Source organism: Phodopus roborovskii, unplaced genomic scaffold, assembly GCF_943737965.1.
Source record: "Phodopus roborovskii unplaced genomic scaffold, PHOROB, whole genome shotgun sequence".
Taxonomy (NCBI): domain Eukaryota; kingdom Metazoa; phylum Chordata; class Mammalia; order Rodentia; family Cricetidae; genus Phodopus; species Phodopus roborovskii.
Window position 1 is genome coordinate 19,026,122 of NW_026125397.1, and position 26,855 is coordinate 19,052,976.

The following is a 26,855-nucleotide window of genomic DNA, read 5'->3' on the forward strand; positions in this document are numbered from 1 at the left end:
TGGAATAGCACAAGTGATTTCCACCAGGGTCAGTCACCCTTCTAAAACTATAGTGAATAAATAGCTTGCAGAAAACCTGGTTCTCCTATCTTAGGCCCCAACCAACCATCTCAATGTTAATATGAAGATAACATTCCAAACACACATATCTGGATATATTTCTCTTCCAGTAATAAACACTCCCAACATAACCTTTGGCCTAGTTAACTGCCAAGGAAAACACTTATCCCAGGAAGACAAACCAACAGCACAGTGCTCAATCGGGATTGTATGTGAGAACATCTCTAGAACGGCTATAACTATCTTTAAACCCGATCGGGATCAGTGTGTGGCTCTAACCTGAGAAGGACCCAGGAGCACATCTCTCACAACCCTCAAATTCTGACTCAAATACCACCCTGCCACCATTGTGATAGTCTATGTTACTTCTCTCTACATATATTTGAGCTCCTGATTTTGTTAAGACTCAAAATCATTGCACCTGGAGTCTAGGTTATTAATTGTTCTATCTACTGGAGTCTTCTTGTAAGACACTTGGTGCATTAACCAAGCACTGACTCCAGCACAGAAATCCCGAGTGACTGCAATAACTGTAAGCCACACATGTACCGCAGCAGCCTACGTTACTATGCAAGGGGCTCTCTCCAACATGAAATGATTTTAAATATCTCAATTGTTCGCCAATAAGAGCAAGTAAACATTTTGTAGTTGAAATTTTATGGGCAATTTATTAAGTTCAATGTCGAAAGCTACCAGAAGAATATTCTCCTGAAATATATTGTTTTTTTCTTAGAAAAAAACGAAAGGAAGATCCAAACCCTCTGAGCATAGCCACAGATGCTGTGGCAGGCATGCCTCTCTGGAGTCAGGGACAGTCTGTCAGTCTGAGGAGTCGCTCTCTGGGGCAACAGGATTGTAGTCGGGATCATCCTCACCATCCTCCAGTTCCAAGTCATCCATTTCCTGGAACAAGGACTCATCCACCTCCACGTTGTTCCCAGCTGTGAAGAGCAAGACAGCGTGGCTTATCCAACAGAAAAGCACAAGCACTGTGTAGGGGAGTGATGACTCCCAGGCTCCTGTGCAAACCCTTCTACATTGATCAGCAGAGACTCTGACAACAGAAGCACAATCCAGTCTTCACAACCGTAGCCTAACGTCTCCCACTTTAACAACAAAAGGCTCACGGAATATCTGATGACAAAGTACCACGTTACGTTGAAAACAATGATTCTGTTTCTACACAGTGGACCATCACTGAGATCAGCCCCACAGATCATCTCATCTCCTTAGTGGTGGCGGATGGATATACACATCATCAAAGCTCAGCTGCACCTGCTAACTTTCTGTCAGATACAAATTGCCTTGTATGCTTGCCTAGTTCCCTTTATATATAACTGATGGCAAAGGCTCCACTGTCTAAGCCAGCCTCTGCCCCAGCATCACAACCTGAGGCAGCCTAAGGTAGCTATGGTAGGGTACCACAGCACTCCCCAAACTGCACATATATCATCTTCCTCCCCTCTTGGAGTCTAGCTTACTGACATTCAATCCAAAAGAATATAGAGGGCCTTGAGCAGTTCACAACTAAAACAAATGCACCAAGTCCAGGCCAAGGAATAACTGACTTGGGAGTTGTGAAAGCTTCCCAAATAGCATCAGAGAACACCCGAGTCTACCAAGAATACAGGAGTCAGGATGAAGCAGTTCTAGACGTACAGAAAAGACAGAAGAAAAACCTAACTAGAAGAAGATTCTAGAGGAGTAACACAGGCAAGGCCACACCAAGAGACACTGTGGAATGTTTCCCCCATCATGGAATTTTAAAGTTTTATGGTTAAATATGAGTTGCACTGTCTCTGAAGCAGAGCAGTAACTATAGAACATTTAAGGCCCTGCGAAGGAGGAGATTCAGAGGCTGGGTTACGGCAGGAGCTGCTACTCTTCCAGAGGACCCAGACTCAATCCCCAGCACCCATATGGTGGCTCCCAACCATCTGTAACTCCAGTTTCAGGCCATGTGGTGCCCTCTTCTGGTCTCCATAGCAACTAGGCTCACCCATACATGCTGTCAAATACTCATACACTAAAGTAAATAAACAAATCTTTTTTTTTTTTTTTTTTTTTTTTTTTTTAGGAGAGATTCAGAGAAATGATTTAGGTGGCTACAATAAAAATTCAGGCAAAGTTAGTAAAGCCTTCAAACAAGAGAGGGGATTGTTGGGAGACACACGACCGGTCTCTTTGGGAAATGTAGAGATGAAGAGATGCCCTGACCTAAGAGAAGAAGAAAGGGAGTGAAGAATAAATGAACCCAAACACGTTGGAGCACAATTCTAATTCTAATCCCAGCACTTGAGAGGCAGAGGCAGGAGGATCTGAGTTCAAAGCCAGTCTGGTCCACATAGCAAGATCTGGGCCAGCCACCGCTATACAGTAAGATAAGGGGGGGAGGGAGAGAGGGAGGGAGCAAGAGAGGGAGGGAGCAAGAGAGGGAGGGAAAGGAAAAGTAAAGATAATAAAGTTTCTAAAGCAAAAGAGAATGAGATTAGGCTTTGGGGAGCTGGAATTCCTCAGCAAAACAGAAGGGAATATGCTACTGGATTTTGACCTTTTTGCTTTGGTTTGTCCGCGTCTTACTCTGTAGCCTAGACCGGCCTGTAACTCACAGGGCAGAACAGTGTGGCCTCGAACTTGGGCAATATGTTTCAGTCCCCAAGAATACAAATTACAGGTGGTGAGTCACAATGCCCAGCTTTGGGTTTTGCTTTTAAGAGCATAAAAGTAAAAATCTTGACCTATCTGCTAAAGAAGATAATAATATATATTGGAGGGAAAAAACAAACAAACCAAAGAAAACATTGAGGACTGGCAGTGTAGCTCAATGGCAGCATTTACTAGCATGCCCAAGGCCCGGGGTTCAGTTGTTAACACCACAAAGAAAGGAAAAGGTGAGAACCAGCCACAAGTGTCCCTGCCTGCGAGTCACATCAACAGTACCCACCCTTCTACAGCAGAAAATCCAGAGGCCGAACCTAGAGAACTCCAAATGACCCGGCAGACACAAGAGAGGGTTCAGGAGACCTACAACCCTAAGAAGGAGCTACCGGGATCAGGTGAGACTGAGCGCGGGCGGAGGCCAGTCTAAAAACACAGACAGGCCGTCAGCCGACGAGACATGCATGGTGGGAGGAAGGACGAAACAAAAGCGTCTGCGAATGGGAAGCACAGGGCAGGATGCTCCCATGGCTGCACAGCAGGGGATGCTGGGAGTTCCACATCTGCGGCTTCTCTGAACCCAAGCAGATCGTGGATCAGTTCTGCAGACTTTGAGGAAAGGGTCACCTGAGCTTGCTGTCCCAGCTTTCTAGGTGACAGAGGCTCATGTACTGTAACTGCCACCCTGAGAATGCTTAAGCCATCAGAAAACTTCAAAACACACACTGCTATACAATTTAAACATTCAGATAGTGTACAAATGGATCATCCATTAGAACTTATCTTCAAAATGGGATTTCTTAACTGGTTTAGCAGGAAAATCTCACACCAAATAAAAACGAAATTTGCTTTTCATAGATTCAAAGCTGTCATATTACATCCACGGGGAAGTCTAACAGTATCTTACCGTCTTCCAGAAACTGGATATCAGATGTGTCAAGATTATGATCTGTTTCAAATAACTGCTTCCCTAAAAGAAATAAATATGCTTAATTCAAATGGCACAGCATTCCTTCATACCTACAACCACTTAAAAGGGTAAGAGGTCAATGAAACAATGTAAACATCTGTATTTCTGGGAATTTCAATAAATTTATGAATTGTGCAGTACCTTAGAGGACCTGTATTCACACTAAAACAGAAAAAAATGAAAAATCTAGGTTCCTCAGGCCTGGAAAACTATGGGCTTAAGTTTCTCACTGTGAAGACTTTTAATCCTCTCTCTCTCTCTCTCTCTCTCTCTCTCTATATATATATATATATATATATATACACACACACACACACACACACACACACACACACACACACACACATATATATAAATTTATGTGTATATAGTGTTCAGTCTGCATGTTTGCCTGCAGGCTAGAAGAGGGATCCAAATCTCATTATGAATGGTTATGTGCCACCAGTGGTTGCTGGGAATTGAACTCAGGACCTCTGGAAGAGCAGCCAGTGCTCTTAACCTCTAAGCCATCTATCTCTCCAGCCCCGATCCTCAATATTCTTATCCCAGGATCCAGAATACAAATCAAGACTCACCAAATATAAAACAAAGATATACTGTAAACAGTAACTAAATTGTGTGTGAAGAGACACATGTTTGCTATGGGAATCGGTCCTGACCATCTCTGCAGCCAGGGAATGGTCGGGATGTGGGGTAACAGGAAGAGGTCATGCCAAGGGGCGCCCATACCACTTAGTTTATTTTTCCCTGCTTGTTCTTCTTCTTTCATCCGCTTCTTTCTAACTTCCAAAAGCTCTGCATCAAACTTGGCCTTCCAACTCAAGAAATTCTCAATCGTAACAGGAGTGCCATGGAACAGTTTCTTAGAAAATAAAGAACATAAGCATCCTGTCAATGAGGCAGTAATTTAAGAAACAGAGGCAAAGATTTTTGCCTTCTAGATTCACACACCCATGAAGGTGAAGACCATCAATAATTTCTGCCTGGACTAGTTCTCTTTAGTTTCAGCAGCTTACTCTGGAAAAGTCAAAAAAAAAAAAAAAAAAAAAAAAAAAAGCTAAAGTGTACTTACTGACATGTATTCATCATAGCTATTCATTATTAAGAAAGTTCTTGGTTTTAACATATTTTGGGTACACAGCCATTTCTAACACTGCCATCAATCACTCTTTCTTTACTCAAAGCTTGGAGTTGGTCTCTGTATAATCAGGAACTGCTCAGATCACTGTTGACAGGGCTTAGCAGTTCAGCGCTACACACGGGCTAGAATGATTTACAATTCTTGGTGCCAATGAGTGAGCTTTACCATTTGTAACTCACAATGTGTCATCAACAAAATTTCACCCCCAGTAAAATTTACTTATTAGTTTCACAACTGTGACTTCCAAAAGCAAGTTACGAAAACTATCAGAAAAGGGCTGGAGGGGTAGCTCAGCCGTTAAACCAAAGATAAAATTATCAGAAAAAAGAAAAGCTAAACATCAAAGAAGTCAACAAAGAGACCTGAAGAAAAGGAAAACCAAGGTTTTCAAGTGTACCTTCTCTGCTTCTTCTGCTTCCTTTTCTTTCTGTTTCTTTTCTTCCTCTCTTCTGGTTTTTATCTCATCTACTATCTCATTTAACTTTTCCTGAACGGCTGTCACGAGAGTGAAGATCATTACCATGCCAAGATTCTCCTCAGCCTGTGTAAAAAAAAAAGGGGTGGCGACAAACACGCTTCTCAAGAAAAGAAAAGCTGCCCAAAGACCAATGTTTCGTAATAATAACTAAACCCCATGTTTAGAACATAAACCCCCATTTGGTTATACCATATATTTGGATAAGTGAACATTTAAAATTTGAGTATGGGCTAGGAATAGTAGCCTGTAAATTCCAGCACTTGTCAGATGAAAGCAAAAGGATCGGAAATTCTTGGCTACACAGGGAGCTCAAGGCCACCCTGGGCTACGTGTGCCCTTGTCTTTAATGACAAGAACATGGACATAGGAAACAAAGAGGTATTGCTGCTCTAAAATCTAACAATATAGTGGGAAAGATAAAGGGTCACTTCTTAAGGATTAAGAGAATTTCAAGAGGACATTATGATTCTAGGCTTGTATGTCCAGAACACAAGACAGGTACACACAATTTTATAAAACAAATACCATTAGATGTAACATCAAAGACTAACCCCAGCACAGCAGAGTGGATGATCAGTACACAAAAAGAGCTGTGAGCTGAGCTGTCAAGTGGGTGCTGAGAACCAAACCCACATCCTCTAAGAGCAGCACCTACTCCTAACTGCTGAGCCCATCTGGCCCGTCCCCTTCTGTTTCTGTTGGTTAGTTTAGCTAGTGTCTACTTATTTATCATTTCAAAGATCCAATTCCTGTTTTGTTGATTCTTTGTATTCTTTTGTTTCCATTTCATTCATTTTGGCCTTGGAGTCTCCTGATTCAGGGTCTGGGTTCTTGGGTCTCTATGGCTTTGAGGTATCTGTAAGTTACTTGAGAGCTTGCTTATTTCTCAGTGTAGATGCATCTATACACTTCCTTCTTTGGGCTGTTCGCATAGTACTCCATAGGATCTGCTATGTTGTGTCTTAATTTTCATTTGTTTCTAGGAATGTTTCTATTTCCCTCTTCTTCATGGGCCTATTAACCATTCAATAGTGTATTGTTTAATCTCTATGCATTTGTGTATGCTCCAGAGTTTCTCTTAATAGAAGTATTTCAGTTTTCCCATATGTCTTGAGACTTGATCTGTTTTAAAGAAAGTTCCACAGGCTGCTAAGAAAATAAATATTCTTCAGTATCTGGATGGAATGTTATATAGATATCTTTTAAGTCCATTTGATCTATATCATTTAATTTAGATATTTTCCTGCAACTCCATTTCCAAAGGTCCAATGCGCTCTGCTGGTTCTCATAGGCACCAGGTATAAACACAGTGCAAATACGTATGTAAACCTGGTCAAAAGCCCATGACTGAGAAGTCGTAGACCCTAATGGAGAATCTACTATTACTGTTTTGCTAAAGGTTGTGTTATCAAACAGTCTTCTAAGTATTTAAACTTATACACAATGCTGTTCCCAGCCTTGGAGAGAATGAGAACTGCCCAAAGTGCTGAAAACACGTGACTGCTGACTCCCCATCCCTAAACAACACAGTCCACCCCCAGAGTTCAGGAACGTCATGGAAGAGGGTGTGGAAAGACTAAGAGCCAGAGGATAGGGAAGTGTTCTGTGTCTTCAGGACAGGCATAGTCATTGTGTTCACAAACTCATGAGAGCTGTAGAAACACACACAAAACCTACACTAGATCAAACCCGTCAGAATTCCAGCATAGATGGGAGAGGACACAAGACCCACCCTCAGCTGAGGAGCTATGGGCAGCTGATAGCTTCCACGGGAAGGAGTCATTTTTCTTGGGGGTATGGCCGATAGTAACTTGCCCATGCTCCAGTAAATGGTCCCTAGCCAAGAGAATACTGACAGCACTGATCGTAGTGAGCTATTTAAGGGAAGGGCTGGAGAGGTGGCACAAACTGCTTTTTCAGAAGACCAGAGTGCAGTTCCCAGCCCCTACATCAGATAGTGACTCCTGCTCCGGGGGCCAACACCTCTGCACTCCGTGCACAGACCCACCTAGAGACACACAAACACACACATAATTAAAAGGAAATCTTTAAAACACAAAGAAGGAGAACAGGGTCGAAGGTGGGGAACAGTTTGTTGAGGGAGGATCTGGGGTTAACATTATAGACATACATGAGATTCTCAAAGAATAAAATCCTGTCTTTTTAAAAGATGCTTTGTGGTTGTATATCATGAATTCTGATTGGTCAATGTACTATTTTATATTTACTTTAAAAAAACATCTTTTAGTCAACATTATAATAAGGCCAATAAAATATGCTGCTATAAAGCAAAATTATTTACTTACCTGCAATGCCAGTAATTTTAAAATGTCAGAGACATCATTATCTTCTAGATTTTCCTGGGAGAATATTTCATAAAGGGGAGCTTCATCAGGGTATTTTTCACTATATGTAAACTTCAGAGTAGTCTGCACAGCTAAAGCACAAGATAAAAGTTTAAAGGAAGCACATTAAAAGTAAAAAAAAAAAAAAAAAAAAAAATCAGTTTCTATTGAGTCAATAATTTATAACATCAGTGAAAAGTAGTACAACAGAATTACTAATTTAAACAACAACCTCAATAAAAATGAGGCAAACAAATCAAGGGAAAGGCAGAAATCTCTTCCTGCCCATGAAACACACTTATTACCTAGTGGCATTTTACTATACTGTATTTCAGAGGACAATATTCATTTAAAAAAAAAAAATCCTGGCAAACAAAAAAATTATTGTTTGTTTTTGGACGCATGGTTTCTGTGTGTAGCCTTGGCTGTCCTGGAACTAGCTCTGTAGACCAGGCTAGCCTTGAACTATTTATTGCCACAGTCTCACACAGTCTCACAGTCAGACTTTACTAGAGGAAGTTCCTGACAGCAGAGGAGTTAGCCATAGCCTGGTTCACATTCAAACATGCACAGTGCTAGCAGGCTAGCTGGGTAGTAGGTGACACATTTTACACCAGGCAGTTTGAGAGGCTAGCTGGGAATTTTTCAGCTAGACTCACCTACACTAATATTCTTAACTTTCTGGTTTATGCCAGTTTACTGACCTGCCATTTAAGAGTGCAATTCTTATGAGTATACGAGTGCAAGATAAAGCCCATGGGTGCTCTGGTCCATGAACAGGTTAAAGGCAGTTGTAATTAAATCTACGATCTTTTAGAGTTTATCATTCCTGTTATATCATTCCTATTACTCACATTTTTATTATTAAACCTAGTGATTAAGAATATAGTTATTTGCTTTGCATGAGGGGTTGTGTCACAAAGTACATGTGGAGATCGAGAACTTACAGGTGCTGGCTCCCCCACCGTGCAGGCTCTGGGGATCAAACTCTGGCTGCCAGACTTAGCTGCAAATGCCTTTTACACTGATCAGCCGAAAAGCCCACTGGTTATGATAAAGTAAATTCAAACTCATATTGTTCTCAATTAGAAAGCTAAAGCCTACAGGTTTGATATTGTTTTAATTTTCATGTCGAGTATCAATAAATATTTTTATGGTCTCCTGTGGTGATACATCTATAAGCTGAGCATTTAGGAGGTTGACCTATGGGGATCATGAATTCCAGAACAGTCTACACAGGAAGACCTTACATCAAAACATTTTTTAAAAATTTTAATCAAATTAGAAGTTTTTAAAAGCACAAAAGAACCAAAACTGGGAAGACACACAGCTTAGTGTGAGAGTGCTTGCCTCTGTGTTCAAGACCTTCTTTGTTCATTCCCAGTATTGTAAAATAAAAAAGCATTTGAGAGGCAGGCACAGACAGAAGGTCTGAGTGTGCAAGGCCAGTCAGTCTGGGTTACACAGACAGAGGGTCTGAGTGTGCAAGGCCAGTCAGTCTGGGTTACACAGACAGAGGGTCTGAGTGTGCAAGGCCAGTCTGGGTTACACAGGGACATCCTGTCCAGGACCAGGGTGCAAGGTCTTGTGGGTATCAGGTAAGTTCTTAGCACTGTACTACAGTTCCTCAGCCCAATTACAGAATATTGAAAGCCAGTAACTGCTAAGAAATTAAAATCACAAAATTTAACACATAAAATTCACCACAATCGGCATATCAGTATTTACCTCTACTCTCTGGAGTTCAACAATTTATTGTTTTCATGTTCATTACCCCAATTATTTTTTAAAGACACATTATAAACAACTGTAATGAAGTTTCTCCTACGGGTATATTAAAATGCACTTACCTATTTTAAGCAGTTAAACTGTAGGTATTTTTGTTGTTACTGTGTCTATTTTAGTTTCATTTGCATAGCCCAGGCTGACCTTGAATTCAAACTGCCCTGCCTCAGTTCTAAATGATGGGACTATAAGGATGTGTTGCTACATCTACTAAAAAGCATAAGCAAAACAAACAAACAAAATCTTACTGCTCCTTCTATAAGCAATATCAAGTATTCATTACAGAAAAGTAACAATAGCCACGATGCTAACAATAGTACATGATTGAGTCATTTCACTATATGCAAACTTATGAAATCAGAACACTATAGCATGTCTACAACTATTTACCAATTGAAAGTAAGACTGAAAGGCTGGAGAGATAATCCATGGATAATGTACTTGCCATACAAGCCAGAGAACCTAAACTTGACTGCCCAGAATCCACATAAAAACAGGGTAAGGAATGCACACATGGAATTCCAGTGACAAGATGGCAGACTGACACAGGACAATCCCTCCCCGAAAGCTTTTGCAGGCTAGGCAAAGACTAACACCTAAGATTGTCCTCTGGCTTCCACACATGGCAAGCATACACACATACACACTCGCACACTCACATACACACACGTGCGCACACACACACACACGTGCGCGCACACACACACACACACACACACACACACACACACACACACACACACACACTAAGGGCTGGAGAGGGATCAGCGGTTAAGAGAACTGGCTGCTCTTCCAGGGGACCTAGGTTCAGTTCTCAGCACCCACAAGATGGTTCACAACCATCCATAACTCTAGTTCCAGGAGATTTGATCCCTTCTTCTAGTCTCTACAGGATGTAATCACGTATGCTTACATACAAGAAGGGAAACACGAACAAAAATAAAATCTTAAAAAAATAAAAAAGGAATTAAGATTAAAGAAACAAAATATATAAAGACATTAACTCCAAACTCAAACCTAACAGGTACATCATTAAAATTCCCTAAATATTAAAAATAAGCAAACTTCCCTAAATATGTCACCATTTACTGGTTAAGACAGAATATGATTATAATATCCCATGTATCTTTTACTTTCCTTACAATAATATCCCATAAGTAGAAATGCACAAAGGGTTACTTTCTCATATCCCCTGCTCCATGATCTAACACATGTAAATGTTTACATACCCTGCTCCATGATCTAACACATGTAAATGTTTACATATCCTGCTCCATGATCTAACACATGTAAATGTTTACATATCCTGCTCTATGATCTAACACATTAAGTTTTCACATCCTTGCTCCATGATCTAACACATGTAAATGTTTACATCCCTGGTCCATGACCTAGCAGCTCTCCTATACTAACCTAAACTCACTTCTCCATTCACCAACACTGAAAATCTCCTGGATGAGATGAAACATCATCATTTGAATTTGTCCTAAGTATTAGTAAGACTAGTTTTTAAGTAATCATCTATAATGCCATATCTACAAACTACATATCAATTCCCTGTCAACACTTTTACCAATCAGTTCATTAAAATGAATTTAGACCCAGCACTCAGGAGGTAGTGGTAGGCAGATCTCTGTGAGTTCGAGTCCAGCCTAATCTACAAAGCGAGTTCCAGAACAGCCAGGGTTGTTACACAGAGAAACCCTGTCTCAAATAAAAATAAAATAAAATGAAGCACAGGAACAAAACCAGCATGACCTAGGCAGGCACTGTTTCAAACATATAGTTACACAGCATTTCTCAAATTAAGGATGAACTAACTGTACACAACATTACTACAGGGTGTTATTAGCTCCCAATGAAGGTTCTGTTCAGAACACAGGAATGTCTCCAGAACCTTCAATGAAGTGTAACAAATTGTCTCACTGAGCACTGCCATGCCATTCTGTATACACACACTGGTTTCACACAGCCAACTGATGCTAAAGAGCTCAGGGCAGGTTACAGCAGATTTATCTGGAACTTTGTTGGACTACTGGAAAATGTGTAGAAACTTATCCACAGAAGGACAGAAAGTAACTGTATCTAACATTCTTTTTATTGAAATTGCAAAATATCTCAATGTGCATTATGGAATATTAATTGAAGATGTGTTACATTTGTTTACACTGTGGAGCATTTGTTTAATGTGTTGCATTCTCTTATGCATTTGTTGATCTCTATGAAACTATGTTACTCTGTAGGTCTAAAACACATGATTGGTCGAATAAAAGCTGAACAGCCAATTGCAAGACAGAAGAAAGGGAAAGCTGGCAGGCAGAAAGAATAAAGAGAAGGAGGCATCTGAGGGGGGGTCTACTGTGGGGGGGGGAGGACCCCAGGGGCAGCTACACAGCAAGCCAGAGGCAAAGGGTAGATGGGATAATGTAAGCTAAGAAAAGTTGGCTGGAAACAAGCCAAGCTAAGGCTAGGCATTTATAAGAATTAGTCCCCAAAAGAGCCCAAAGAATAAAAAATAACCACCCAGCTTATATATACTTTTAAAATTACTACATTAACTTAGACCAAAAAATAGGTAACCTTCATATTATCACTAAATTTAGCTTACTTAGTTTTAAAGCTGTTTTATTTTTAGGGGGTAGGTGAACAAAGATAAGCAGACAGGTGTACATTCAGCCTGTTTATAATAGCAAATGCTCAATAAATAATCTATACTTCCAAAGAAAATAGAGGCATTCAAAAAGTAGTAGTCAGCTAGGCGTTGGTGGTGCATGCCTTTAATCCCAGCACTTGGGAGGCAGAGGCAGAGGCAGGCCGATCTCTGTGAGTTAGAGACCAGCCTGGTCTACAGAGCTAGTTCCAGGACAGCCTCCAAAACAATACAGAGAAACCCCGTCTGGAAAAACCAAGTAGTAGTCACTTGACAAACACTTTGAACAAGAATCTCCACCTCTCTTCATCTGCTGTCTTGTTAACCTGAATGCTTCACTTCTAAACATCAAGCATACTGACTGTGCAGACTAGAGAGCCCAGACCGCCTTTGTCCCCAGGAGCCACACCTACACAGAAAACACAGGCTACAAACCCAGCGCCTCAAACCTTGGCACCTGCAGTGCCCTGCACAATGACCGCTGAAGGAGCAGAAGTCCCAAGGAGCAGAGAAAAACCAGGGTAACTTCATCATGCTTACTTTCATCATTTTCTCCAGCCTCCGATGTCACGGTAATGGTGAAGCTGGGTGGATTTTCTGATAATACTGCAAGAAAATATACACAGCAGTTATTAGGATACTTCCCACAGCAGACACTTCCAGCAATTTACCACAGCTCAGCACTAGAAATTCATACCTTTACTTAAAGAACTTTCAAATCAATTAAATGTCAAGGCATTCACATTTTATCTCAAAGTCTACCAATATATGAAAAATATATTCCAAAAAAAAATCCAAATAGAGTGGTAAATAAAAACTCTGGCATTTTTTCACCAGCCACTACCCACTAATATTCATTCATGATGGATTGTTATATTATCTTATTATTTTCTGCAAGATTAAGTGAAGCCAAATCTAAGCTTTCCAAAAGACTGGGCCTTTACCATCTTTCACACAATTATAAAAGAAGGTTGGTAAGAACCTGAACATCAAATTACTTAAAACTTACCAAGCCAGACATGTAAGTCAACATTTACATAGGTAAGGAGTCTTGGAAGAGCACTTTAGAACATGTTCAATAACATCTGTCAGTCATCCACTCCCACACAAGAGTATAATAAAACACTGCGAGGAACCTCAAATCAGTGCCCAGCGAAAAGCGAGCAAATACTTAATGGAGGAAACGAATGGGCAAAATGGAAAAAACGAGAAAGAGAAAATTAAAAACCAAGTGAGACATAACCAGGAAGGCTCTGGCTGCAGGGGTGACTACTGTGCCCAGGCTTCACTCCACCCCGGGAAGAGCTGACCTCTCACAGCTGGCAGCAGCTGTGTGAACTCTGGAGAGCACAGATCACTCAAGAAGCCACAATGGAGACTTGCATGGCTTTAAACTGCGCAGGTACTTCCTGAAGATGCCACAGACACACGTTATCATAATGCTTTTAAGACGGAGGCCCTTACTGTGACTCAGGTTTAAAACAAAATGACCATCTATGATGACTCAAAAGCAGTTTGCCCCCAAAAATGAAGCACTCTCCCTACGTCACCATCTCAGACAATACACCCCTTGCTGAATAAGAACTGGAAGCTTCCTGGAAGCTCCCAAATAGGGTGTTCTTACCAATTTTAAATGTTTATTACATACCTCATTATTCTTCCTTAACAGTAACATACCACAAAAGTAAGTACTGGGACACAGAAATAAATGACATACCAACCAAGACTCCAGGAAGCTATCAGCCTAACAATCACAGGCATGCTGATTGAATACCACACTGTACTTGTGCTATGCTATGCACTTTAACAGAAATCCTTTAAGTCCAATACAAGACCATGGCTTTATACTCTTAACTACAGTCCACCAAATTTAAGATCCTGACCACAAAATGATTTACCTTATTCCCACTAAAAAAAGGTGCCAATTGAATATTGATACATAATTCTTACTCCAGTCATGTTCAAATACAAGGCATGCATCTCAGAAACAGTTACCTACACCGTGACCTCAAGGCCACAGATGTGGACACTGAGGCACAGAGTTTTCACATAAATTACCTGCATGAGCTTCTGCAGCTCTAAGTGCAAGCCTGGATAAACCACACAGGGCTTCCTTTTAAAAGGGGGAAAAATGACTCCCAGGTGATAAATTTCAGGGATATTATTTGAATGAGGCTGAAAGCCATGAATGGCACATTAGCAAGTCGAGTGGACGAAGGGGGAGCAGTGCGTGTAGGGCGGCAGGGCACAATGGACGAAGCGGAGGGACGCTTAGGGAAGAACTGTTTTCTGTAGGATGGGTACATGTGAGTGGACTAGCGAAAGGACATTCGCAGTATAACCCTAGGCAGTTACAGCGCCAGCAGCTGGACCCGTGTCTCTGCACAGGGCAGTACAAGACAAAGTGCACAGGATCGGCGGCTGATGAAACTAGGCAACTCGTGCAATCAAGCAATCGGCCAAGGATAATGAGGTTCTGAACTAGGATGGGAGCCATGGGAATAGCAGCAAATGAAGATGGTGATGACAGAGTTGAGTTTGCAGCTGCGAATATGGTGCCACTAACCCAGACGTGAGCACAGAAGAAATCAGACATGATAGATTTTAAATAGAGGAAGCCTGCAGGGGTGAGGAGTGGGCAACCAGAAACAAGCAAATAGGAGTCAAACAAGGTTTTAACTCAATTCGGGTCTGCTGGTAATAGTTGAAGCTATCGGACTAAGGGGGTCATCAGAATTAGATTAATGAGATCATTAGAGACAAGAAAAAAAAAAAAAGACAAAGGCAGCTTTGTAAGGAGTCCTTCATTTGGGAAAAAAAGGGGGAGGAAAAAACTGCCAGAAAAAAAAAATGTGGCAGCCACATAAGACAGTAACAAACAGTACATGATTGTAACACAAATCAAAGGGAAAGAGTCCGAGGGTGGACGGTAGCCCTGCTATCCCAGCCCGGCCCACCCCAGCACCACCCTGCTATCCCAGCCCGGCCCACCCCAGCACCACCCTGCTATCCCAGCCCGGCCCACCCCAGCACCACCCTGCTATCCCAGCCCGGCCCACCCCAGCACCACCCTGCTATCCCAGCCCGGCCCACCCCAGCATCACCCGTGCTCCGTCATCACTCACGTTGCCTCTTTTATAAGCAGTTCTCAGGACAGGGCTGGTGGCACCTGCCTGTTATCCCAGCACTTAGGAGGTGGAGAGAGAACAGTCAGGAAAGCAAGCCAGGCGAAGCCTGGCAATGGTGGGGGGAAGCCCTACACACAGCTCTCTAACTGTCCTCGGTGAGTTAAGATCACTGATGGCCCCCGCTCGCTCGTTAGTGCTCATCTCCCATCTCCCACTTCTTTCTTTCAGCTCTAACAATGCCATCACTCCCACTCAGCACAGCTGTCTGCTGTGGGATATCTAACTAGGCAAAGATGGCTTACACTTGTTTACGCTCCATTTGTTTAACGATGTAAACATGTGTTACTTTGCCTGTCTAAGGCACCTGATTGGTCTAATAAAAAGCTGAACAGCCAATAGCTAGGTGGTAGAGGACAGGTAGGACTGGCAGACAGAATAAGTTGGAGGAGGAATCTAGGCTTGAGAAGAGAGAGAATGAGAAGGAGAGGACAAGGGAAAAAGAGGAAGATGCCCAGGGCCAGGCGTCTGCCAGCAGTCTGACACGGAGTAGTACATGCAGAATGAAGGAAAAATTAAAAAGCCCCGAGGCAAAACATAGATGAAGAGAAGCAGGTTAAATTAAGTTATAAGACCTAGTGGGACAAGTATAAACTGAGGCCAGGCATTCATAACGAATAATAAGTCTCCATGTCATCATGTGGGAGCTGGTTGGTGGCCCAAAAGAAAGCCTTCTACACGTGTCAAGAATCCTGCTTCTGCACATGCGTGTCCCTAGCTTCACTCAACATCTCTGCTTTCCAAAAACACATCTGGCTATCCCCCCCCCCCCCGAATATATATTGCCTACTTCCCCAACAGACTGAGTTCTTTAATGTGTAACTAACAAATACTTAGTAAATGAAGATTCCTAAAGGACACAGACAGGTTAGCAAAAGTAACGCTACACAGCTAATCTGGGACAACAGAATAGGAAGGCAGAAAGCAGAACTACCAATCCAAAGTAACCCCAAGAGGTCTGTAAGGGCATGGGAACAAAAAGCCAAAGGAGCACAAAGGTCTCAGAGACAGGGATCTCCCCGATGTCCACATGCAACACAAAATCAAAAGTATTAGCTAATGAAGATGAAGAAGGATGAGGCCCCATCCCCAGAAGTATCAACAACTATGCTTGTCTTAAGCTTATTGAACTGTTACAAAGTATCAACCTTTACATTATTTCCCACCAAACACTTGAAGAAATCCAGGCTTGCAAAGGATACTAAGCCAAGCTGCCACTTTAAAGGGGAAAGGGAAGGAAAATGGGTACAGCTAAAAAAAAAAAAAAAAAAAATGCCAGAAAACTTAGTATGATGGGGCAAGTCCCTGCTACAAAAATGCAGACATATACGCCTTCTGACAATCACCAGGACATTTTCTTAGAAAACTGCTGGCGTCCCCACCCCAGGCCCACCTCCAGCCCTTTCTCTATGCTGCCGTTGCTGATGCTGCCAACTTGCCCAAGATGGTGAGACCACACCTTAAGGAAGACAAAACTAGAAGCCCCTTCCTGAAGGAACTTTCTTGAATGGAGCTGCCATGAGACTTTCACCTACGATTAAAAAAAAAATACTTTTACTTTTAAAACCTAATTTAGATTGTCACAGGTGAATCTAAAAATAATGAATGAATAAATAAATAATAAAATGAGGAAGGGAGGGGATAATGCCAATGTAGGGATGGGGAAATTACTCAACTGTATTTGCAAAAATTAACAATTCTTAAGTTCTGTTTTGTTCTTCGAGATGGGGGTTTCACCATGAAACCCAGGCTGGCCTAGAATTCCCAATCCTCCTGACTCAGGCTTCCACGTGCTTGGATTACAGGAATGCACCGTGAGTTCTGATTACAGGATCCCTGAGCTCTGATGAAGCAGTTCCATTCTAACACGCTGTTGTGGGTTAGGACGAGCCATGGGTGCCAGACTTCCACCGCTGTGGAAAGATCACAACACGTTTGAAGTTTATTTGTGTGTGTGTGTGTGTGTGTGTGTGTGTGTGTGTGTGTGTACATGTACACATACATCTCCTAGGTGTGAAGTAACCTACAGAGACCAGAAGGGGTAATGGATCCCAAGAGTTGGAGTTACAGGTTGGGTTCCTAGATAGAGCAGCAAGTGGTCTTAACTCCGAGCATCACTCCAGGCCAGGACCAAAGTACTTTTGAGGAAAGTAGCAGATTTCTGGGCATAGAAGAAGAAATTAGTAAGCAATCAGAACAGATGCCAGCTGACACAGAGAACAACATGCACGAAAAGGTGGAATTGAGGGTTTTGTTGAAAACATAATGGAGATGATGTCTAAGAGCTATACCAACAGGCTATACAAACAACGTTGTTCTTCCACACACACACAAAACACACAAAAGCCCACAAAAAATAAAAACAAAAACCAAGCAAACAAACAAAAAGCTCCTATTAAATAGATCCTTTGCTTGATGGGGGTACCTAACCTTTCAGAAAGTATTTCTCAAAAAAAAAAAAAAAAAAAAAAAAAAAAAAAAAAATCTGCTTTCACAACATGACCTCCACTCTTCCTTTATGATACAGCTGTAACTGTTGAGTGCTAATGACTTCTATTCGGAAACCTACAGAACAAATCCAGGATCCTGTCTATTCTTGGTAAAGCAAACAGAACTGAGGGGACTTGGCTTTGGTTAAGTGAAGGTCGACCACCGACTTCCAGAAAACTCCCACTATCACATAACCTAATACAGCAATGCAGACAACTACATTCTACTACCTTAGCAGATCTGTCCAGGAAAGCACTGCCGATGGAGAATGGCATCCAGAGAGTCCACTGGGACTTTGCAAAGCTAGCTGTTAGGAGGGTGGGTCAAAGTGCAGCCAAGCTGTGGCGTAGGTACGAAGGAGAAACTAACATGGTGATGATTCACAAGACAAGCAACCCTGGACCAAAAAGTCATCACAAATAGAACGGCACAAATACTAAGTGGCAGTGAGGTCTATGGGCCACAAGTTGCCTTTTGGATAGCACGCATGGTCAGGTGTACCCAACAAATGCTTCTCTCCTAGTTCACAAGTATCCATTAAAGAGAGGGGAGGATGGGGCAGAATGAGGTCCAATTCCTTCACCAGATAGAGTGTTTGCTAAGTCCAATAATAAATGTGATTCAAAATGAGGCAAGAAACTAGTGCTCTTGGCAAACGGACACAGGGTAACTTTCTTAAACCTAAATGTAAGTATGGAAACATACAACAAGCCACAAAACAGCAAACCTTAGAATTTCCAAGACCAAGCACAGAAATATTTTATTTCAAAGTCCTATCTTTTCTCTAAAAGGTTTCATAAGACAATGCTCAAAAGCAATGCAAAAATCCCTATGAAGTATAAATCAAGATCTTTTTATCTATTGTACAGATGCTGACAGGAATTATAAGCAGGCTCAACTGGTCACTACAGAATAGCTGAACGCATCAAAATAGTCATAAATTGTCATCTGTTACCCTGGCTCAGGCTCCTCTAACAAGAATTTCTTATACTACAGCTAATGGGACCTGTAAATTTTGACACAATACTGCTTTAGGATTTAAAATCATCTTTGTAAGATGCACATACACGCACAGTATTTAGCAAAGGGCACCTTTACATCAAAGACAAGAATATCACAAACCCCATGCACTTTTGCTTCTGCCTACAAGGGGTTTGTGCGTATTATTTTTCCAGAGTCCTAGAAAGGTCTAACATCAGATTAAGACTATCTGACAACCGACCCTAGGCTTCTATTTTAGTTTGACATTGACATATGTGCAAGAATAGAGAAGGGAGCCAGCCTCCTAACGCACTCACCCAGGTAATGACACTTCATTCATCCCTGAACACCCTCAGCACAGCTGTAGTGAGAGAGAACATGAACACAGCTGGAACTACCCAGGGGTAGCTGAGAGACATCTGCCTGTTGGCAAAGCAGAATAAAAATTGCCACCACTGCAAGCAGTTGACCAAATGGTGAAGCCAAGAAAAAAAACTAAACAACCAGAGGGTGGGTTTGGGGCTCAAGAGTTAAAGCAGTATCCCTTAGACTCTTGATTCAGACAACCAGGGATGCCACAACACTTGGAGGAAGGGGAATGTAAATCCCACCAAACTGGAACCTACCCGCTTCAAACTGGCTTTACCCTGACTAATCTCAAGTCTAAGAAAAAACCATAGATAGGTTATCCACGAAAACACAGGCTCACGCGGAAGGATTCCCCTAATAATGATTTATTTTCTCACACATGTTTTCCCTTGGCCCAAATCGCTGAAGCTGGATCCCAAACCTGAATCTGCAAGCCGAAAGAACAGGTTAAGAACTGGGACCCGGAGGCGGACCCAGAGCACAAGCCACTTGCCTTCCCCGGGCCTCCAGAACCTCGACGAAGTCTAAATTACCGTGCAGTCTCGCCCCTAAGAGCCACAGCGGCCACGACGCACACCAGACCAGGCATTCTGCAGAACGCCGCGCTCATCCTTCTGCCTAAATAAAATGGACAAACCCGAGCGCGCTGCTCTCAGAGCTCAGCATGCCAGGCATCGCTGCAGGAAGAACAAGGGGATGAAAGGGAGGCGGGGGTGCGGGGAAGGACCACCCTCCGCGGCTCTGGCCAAAGTCCCAGAGTTGCTTCCGCGAATCTCGGGTGGCTGCGGTTGCGCGAAACCAAAGCGCTCGGGGCCGATCCCGGGGCCTCGGCGGCGGCGCCCGGACCCTCAGGTTTCAGGACAGTGGGGAAGGGGGCAGGCAGGGAGCTGGAAACCGACCGGGGAGCCGGGGCAGGGGGCGGGCGGGCGGGCCCGGCCTCCGCCCCAGCGCGGGCGGCGGCCACAGTTACCTGTGAAGGAGTCGGGGTAGATGGACTCCAGCGCCTCCAACTCGTTGCGCTGCTCCTCGCCGTAATCTGTCATGGTGGCCCGCGCTGCTGCCCCTGCATCGGCGCGACACCCTGGCTGCGGGCTGCAGCGGACCCCGTGGCCGCCGGCTGCCGGGCGGGCGCACGCGCACAGTCCGGGTGGGAAGGCCTGGCCCGGCCGGCGGAGAATCAGCCCGGCTCGGCGGGTCGGGGCTCGACTCGTCGTGCCTGGGCCGCTGATTGGCTGGCTGCCCAACGGCCGCTCGGGATTGGCTGGAGCGTGCCGGCAGCCGGTCGGGCGTTCGGGAAGGTCCGGATGGGCCCGCGGCTCGGCTTTGCGGGCTTCCGATCCTTCTGCGCTCTATACGTCTGGGCTGAAAGTCTGGGTGTCGCGTAGGGCGCGCTGGCGACGCCGAGGGCGGGGCGGGGCGGGGCGTGGAGCTCCGCCCCTTCCGCTTTCCCAGGTTCCCCGCTCAGGCCCAGAGCGTTAAGCAGCTACTCGGACGTACATTTGTTTATAACAAAAGAGGACTTGATGGCGTCAACGAAATGTGGGGAAATGTGCGTTAGGCATAATAACTCAACATAACAAAATTATTCCTCCCAAGTTGTTCAACCTTTCTTATGTATTAAAGCTCACTTTACTTGTATAGCGTTCTCTTGCTGAATCATTGATGGCTCCATGGATGAGTTTTTCAGATTTTCTAAGTTTTGCCTGTGGTTGCTGTTGTTGCTTGGATGGATCTTGCCTAGGATTGCTGGAATTCATGATACCCTACCCTGCCCTCAATAGTGCAGTGATTTGGGTGTGACTCACTTACACATAGAATTTTGTTTTTGTTTTTAACTATCAAGTATTGCTAACAACAAAGGAATACGTTGTATCAGATGTATTCTACCACACTTCTGACTTACTTTAAATATATTAAGGGTTGATTTATGTCTTCTTTTAAGCATTAAAGAGAGAAAAGGAAACTCCTGAGATACTTAGTACTAGGGCCCACGAAGTAACAAGTTGCTTTGTTTGTTTACTTAAAGGAATTTTAATGATTTGTTACCAGGGTGGACTAAGGGAAGCAGCTGCTTCACAGTTTTTTTTTTTTTTTTTTTTTAAGACAGGGTTTCTCTGTATAACCCTGGCTGTCCTAGAACTCACTCTGTAGACCAGGATGGCTTTGAACTCAGAGGTCTGCCTAGGGTGGGATTGAAGGCCTGTTAAACACACACACGCACGCACGCGCACACGCACGCGCACACACACACACCCCTACCTCTGGGCTGCTTCATCGTTCCTAGGGAAACAGTTCTCTTGGCAGGTTGGAAGCCAGGGTTGTGGGGAATTGAAGTGTTGGCAAAGACTTGGTATTTGAGACATACCACTGTGGCTACTCAAGGGGACAAATCTGAAAGCAGAGAGTTTGGATACTATGTCCATAAGCTAAGCAACCCTATCCTGATTTGGACAGATATAAGGATCAAATGAATGTGTCAGGATTTGATGCTGGTGAGTGTGGGAAGAATCGAAACTAACTTGGATGATGAAGTTCTGATGATCAAAAATGGCAGGTGAAGAAAATGGTATACATTTGACAAAGGTGACACATGTTTCAAGGACCCAAGAGTCAAAGGACAAAGCGAATCCTCACAGAATAACAATGAAAACAAGTTGCCAAAATAGTTGAGGTACAAACAACCACCATAAAAAATTACAGAATGGCTCCTATTGGCTCATTTCCGTCTACTAAGTGGAGAGCCCCTTTATTTGATCACCACTTTATTAAGTGAGGTTTGGTACATCCCCGACTCATCTGTCCTGCTCAGAGACTCAGATAAGTGTAGTCCTTACCCCTCATTGAAGAATCTGCTTTCCAAAGCAGACTGAGAAACTAACCACAATTGATGAAAATGCAGAGAACAAGTGAATGTGGAGTATCCAACCCCAATTGATACACCTTGAACACAGCCGAGCCATCTAAGCCTTAGGGGAGAGCAGAAAAGGGAAAGGAGAAGTTGTAAGAGCCAGAGGACCAGGAAGTCTGCCCCAAGATTGTCTTCTAGATATGACAAGTATCTATGCCCATGAAATCTCATAAATATGATTAGCTTAAACAAGACCTGAACATTGACAGCACTAATTAACAAGCCAGCATGCAAAAGGGAAACCCATAGGGTGTCAGCGCTTGATGAAGAGCCACAATCCCCAGCTGCTGAGAGAATTAGTCTTCCCCACTGATGGCACCAAATCCCAGCACTCAAAGCTTCATTTAGTGACAAGAGATGATCAGTTGGAATTCTGTCTCCCTATTGTTTAGCTGCGGTGAAATAATACTTCTGCACACTATGAAAATGTGTCGCTCTCATTGTCTTAGGATCCAGGTGTAGAACTCTCAGCTACTTCTCCAGCACTATGGTTGCCTGTGTGCCACCATGTTTTCTGTCATGACACGATCATGGACTAAACCTCTGGAATGTACGGCAGCCCCAGTTTAGTGTTTTCCGTAATAAGAGTTGCCATGGTCATGGTGTCTCAGCAATAGAAACCCTAAGACTTGTCCTCCTGATCTGGCTAGAACTTGAAGTACTACACTGAATAAGTATGGAGAGAGTTAAGAGATTGATTTTAGTGGAATTACTTTGAATTCCTCTCTAAGTTGATATTGTCTATAGGCTTGTCATGAACTGTCTTTATTATATTTGGGTAAGTCCCTTGTATCCTTAATCTCTCTAAAATTTTTATCTTGAAGCATTGCTAAGATTTTTCAAAGGCCTTTATTGCATCTAAAGAGATGATCATGTTGTTTTGATCTTTCTGTTTGTTTACACAGTAGATTACATTTATCAGTTTATTTTATTGAACCATCTTTGCATCTCTGGGATGAAACACTTGATCAGAGTGGATTATCTTTTTGAGGTGTTCTTAGTTTCATTTTGCAAGTGTTTTATTGAGAATTTTTGCATCTATGTTCATAAGAGAAATTGGTCTGTAATTCTCTTTCTTTGTTGGGTCTTTGTGCGGTTTGAGTATCAGGGTAACTGTGGCTGGCAATGAATTGGCAATGTTCTTTTCTATTTCTATTCATTGGAATAATTTGAGGAGTATTGGCATTAATTCTTCCTTGAAAGTCTGGTAGAATTTTTGGTTGGAGGAGTTTTAATGATTGCTTCTGTATCACAGGGGGTTATAGGTTTGTTTAAATTACATATCTCATACTGATTTAGCTTTGGTATATGGTGTGTATCAAGAAAAGTATCCATTTCTTTTAGATTTTCCAACTTGGTGGAGTACAGGTTTTTAAAGTATGCCCTGATGATTGTCTAGATTTCCCCAGTGCCTATTGTTATGTCCCCTTTTCACTTCTGATTTTGTTAACTTGGATATTCTCTCTCTGTCTCTGCCTTTTAGTTAGTTTGGATAAGGGTTAGTCAATCTTTTTTAATTTCTCAAAGAACAGACTCTTTGTTTCATTGAATCCTTGTAATTTTTTTTTTTTTGCCTGTTTGTTTCTAGTTTATTTATTTCAGCCCCTAGTTTATTTCTTGCTGTCTACTCTTTTGGGCTATGATTTCTTCTGTTTATTTTTAAAGCTTTCAGATATGCTGTTAAGTTGCTAGTATGAGATCTCTCCAGTTTTTTTATGTGGGAACTTTGTGCTATGAACCTGCGCCTTGGAACTGCCTTCATTGCGTCTCACAAGTTTGGGAATGTTGTGTATTCATTTTCATTAAACTCTAGAAAGTGTTTCATTTCTGCCTTGATCCATCTTCACGCAGTGGTGAGTTGTTCAGTTTCCATGAGTTTGTAAGCTTTCTGTTGTTGCCATTCAGCTTTTGACCTGTGATGGTCAGATAGGATTCACAATGTTACTTAAACTTTCTTGTAGGTGTTGAGACTTGCTTTTTGTGCAAGGATGTGGTCAATTTTGGGGGGAATTGTGTGAAAAGAAGGTATATTGTTTTGTGTTTGGCTGAAATGGTACGTAAATATGTTAAGTCCATTTGGTTTATACCATCACTTAACTCCTCTGGGAATGGGGGCAGAGTGAGTCACAACAGGTGGTCTTCTAAAATCTGAGGCTTGAGGACTTACTTCACCAGCCTATTTGCTTATCTGGCAGGCTTGACTGGGGGGTTCCCAGGGAGTGCCTTATGGAAGTGGGGGCAGGGGTAACAGGATGAGTGGGGAGGAAGGTTGGAGGAGAAGATCTGATTGATGGAAAAGGGACAGAAGGAAGAGGGAGGCCACAGTGTGTGGTTCACTACAGAGTTCAGAGTGAGACTGGGGAATTGGATTTGGAGGACAGGATGGAGAGAGGTGAAGATCTACAGTTCGCAGAGCTGAGCCCGTGGCCGAAGTCAATTGCTACGTTATCTTTGAATCATATGGATGATGGAGACCTCCCAGATCTAGACCACAAGTGCAAGGGTTGGCACTAGTTCAGGGGGAACTGCACTTCCAACACGGCTGTGTAGGAACAGGAGAAAGGCAAGCAGACAAGCAGTAAAATGTGCATGTTCCTTCTCTCAAGCCTACAAGGAACAGCTTCCTCTCTAACCTTCTTCCCCAACTGCCCCCGCCCCAAGAGTGTGCTTTAAATTACTGTGTTTAAGGGATCTATAAATACCTATAATCTGTAAATCCCACTTGCCCAATAGCCGTCGGTCATGTAGGATAACAAGGCCCGTGATTTGCTTCTGTAAACAAGCTTGGTTGCCCAGAATGCACAGGGTGTCATGATCATACTGAGGCAGGAAGTTCTTCAGGGCATATGCTTGCCTGTGATTGGACAAAGGCAGGAAGCATGTAGCCTTGCATGTTTTTCTTTTCTAAGCCTCTGACTAAAGTAATTTAGTGCTGTTCTACACTGGGAATCCCAGGTATGGACCTGGGCACTGTCTACCGCCCTGCAGTGTTAAATAAAGCTTGCTTCAAATTTGGCTCAAAAATTGTGATAATTGTCTTATTCTCACCTGGTGGGATGAACATTCTCTCTCTCTCTCTCTCTCTCTCTCTCTCTCTCTCTCTCTCTCTCTCTCTCTCTCTCTCTCTCTCAAACTAAGGAGCAAAAGAATAGGACAGGATTCATGCCCAGGACAAAAGTGACCTAGCATTAAAATGAAAAGGTAAATAAGTCACCCTTCCTGTGAGGAAAGTGAAGGATCCAGTTAGGGTTTTACCTGAGGCATACAAGCTCCAGCTGGAGGTATCACGGCAGTGGAGAAAGAAACCCTCCAGCTTAGCCTGCTCTGAGTTACTTTGGTTTTAACTGGCTTTAAAAATGACTCATTTGGAAGTCTCAAAGCTGACTGTCCTGACCCCTACCAGGTTCACTGTTGGTGGTGCTTCTGGCTTGCAGGCCTTGGGGGAGCAGTAGCCTGAGTCACTTTTTAGGGGCACTGAGGACATTTGGTTGAAACGTCTAACCCTTTGGTTAGGCCTTCACAAGTGTCAAGTTAGTAAGTTTTTTTTGTTTGTTTTGTTTTTGTGTTGTTTTTTTTTAGGTCAGGATGCCCACCAAATCTTACTATCACCATCATTGTCTGCACAGACACCCTTTCAAGGGCCATCAACCTGCCTGCTCCTTTACTCTGTAAATGTATTCAAACTGTCTTGGGGAGAAAGACTTGAGTTTTCTGTCTCCGTGCTGGGCTGCTTACAAATAAACTCCTTTGTAAAATTAATTAGTATACTGTGTAGTAATAGGGCTGTCTGGCTTTTAAAGCAATTCATTGCATTAAAACGTGTTTTAAAATTCCATGGGCCCTTGAGGCTGGAGAGATGGATGGCTGAGCAGTTAAGAGCGCTTGCAGCTCCTCCACAGGACCTGAGTTCTGTTTTCAGCAACCCCACTGACCTGCACAAAACCTCCTGTAACTCAGGCTCCAGGGGATCCCATGCCCTCTTCCAGCCTCCACGGGCACCCACAGGCACATGATTACACACAGAGAAACAACACTCTCTCTCTCTCTCTCTCTCTCTCTCTCTCTCTCTCTCTCTCTCTCTCTCTCTAAAACAGGCTCATCTAAGATACAGTGGATTTATTTATGAAGACTTGGAATAAATGAGGAGATCCATATATATCTTTTGCAAGTATAGGGATTGTAGTTTAGATCCCCGGACCCCATGTAAAAGCTAGGCAGGTGTGACTATCTGTAATCCCAGCCCTTGGGAAGCAGAGACGTGGGATCCCCAGGTAAGATGGCTACCTGGAATCCATAAGCTCTGGGTTCAACATCAAACCACACCTCAATAAATAAAGTATAAGCCAAGTAAGGAAGACACCTGAGGTTAGTTTGGACCTCCACACGCAAGCTCATACATGCATCCAAACTCACATGTGTGCTCACATTTGAATATGCATAATGCATGCATGCATGCCATGCACATACACAGAGAGGGGGGAGAGGGAGAGAGAGTTGCCTATGCCCTATCTTTTCCATTTCAGGCTAACCAGCCACCTCTTCCTGTTCTTTAATGTCAATGCTCAGATGCAGTTTTGTATACCACCATGCATCTTCTTTTTGTTTGTTTTGTTTGAGACAGGGTCTTATTATTACATAGCCCTGGTTGATCGGAACTTGCTTATCCTGGCCAGGCTGAACTCACAGAGGTTCCCCGGCCTCTGCCTCCTGAATGCTGGGATTAAAGGCATGCACCACCACACCTGGCTGCAGTAGTGTTTTGTTTTGTTTTATGTTTGTTTGTTTTCAGGCTATAAACTTGAACCAAGTGCAAACAGTATTTGCAATGGAAGTGG

The 26,855-nt window shown here is 43.0% G+C and overlaps 1 protein-coding gene across 2 annotated transcripts; it reads right to left on the reverse strand.

Moving 5' to 3' along the window:
* Window positions 1-700: 700 nt before the first annotated feature.
* Rwdd1 (RWD domain containing 1) lies at window positions 701-20,266 on the reverse strand. 2 transcript variants are annotated; one of them, XM_051175528.1, is made up of 7 exons: window positions 20,083-20,266; window positions 12,628-12,693; window positions 7,614-7,744; window positions 5,227-5,370; window positions 4,418-4,550; window positions 3,626-3,688; window positions 701-1,001 (listed from the first exon to the last, which is right to left on the reverse strand). In XM_051175528.1, exons 1-7 carry the CDS (start codon window positions 20,153-20,155, stop codon window positions 880-882), a joined length of 732 nt encoding a protein of 243 aa, XP_051031485.1. In that variant the 5' UTR covers window positions 20,156-20,266; the 3' UTR covers window positions 701-879. The 2 variants fall into 2 exon arrangements, with proteins under 2 accessions (XP_051031485.1, XP_051031486.1); XM_051175529.1 differs by lacking the exon at window positions 12,628-12,693.
* Between the last annotated feature and the right edge of the window lie 6,589 nt (window positions 20,267-26,855).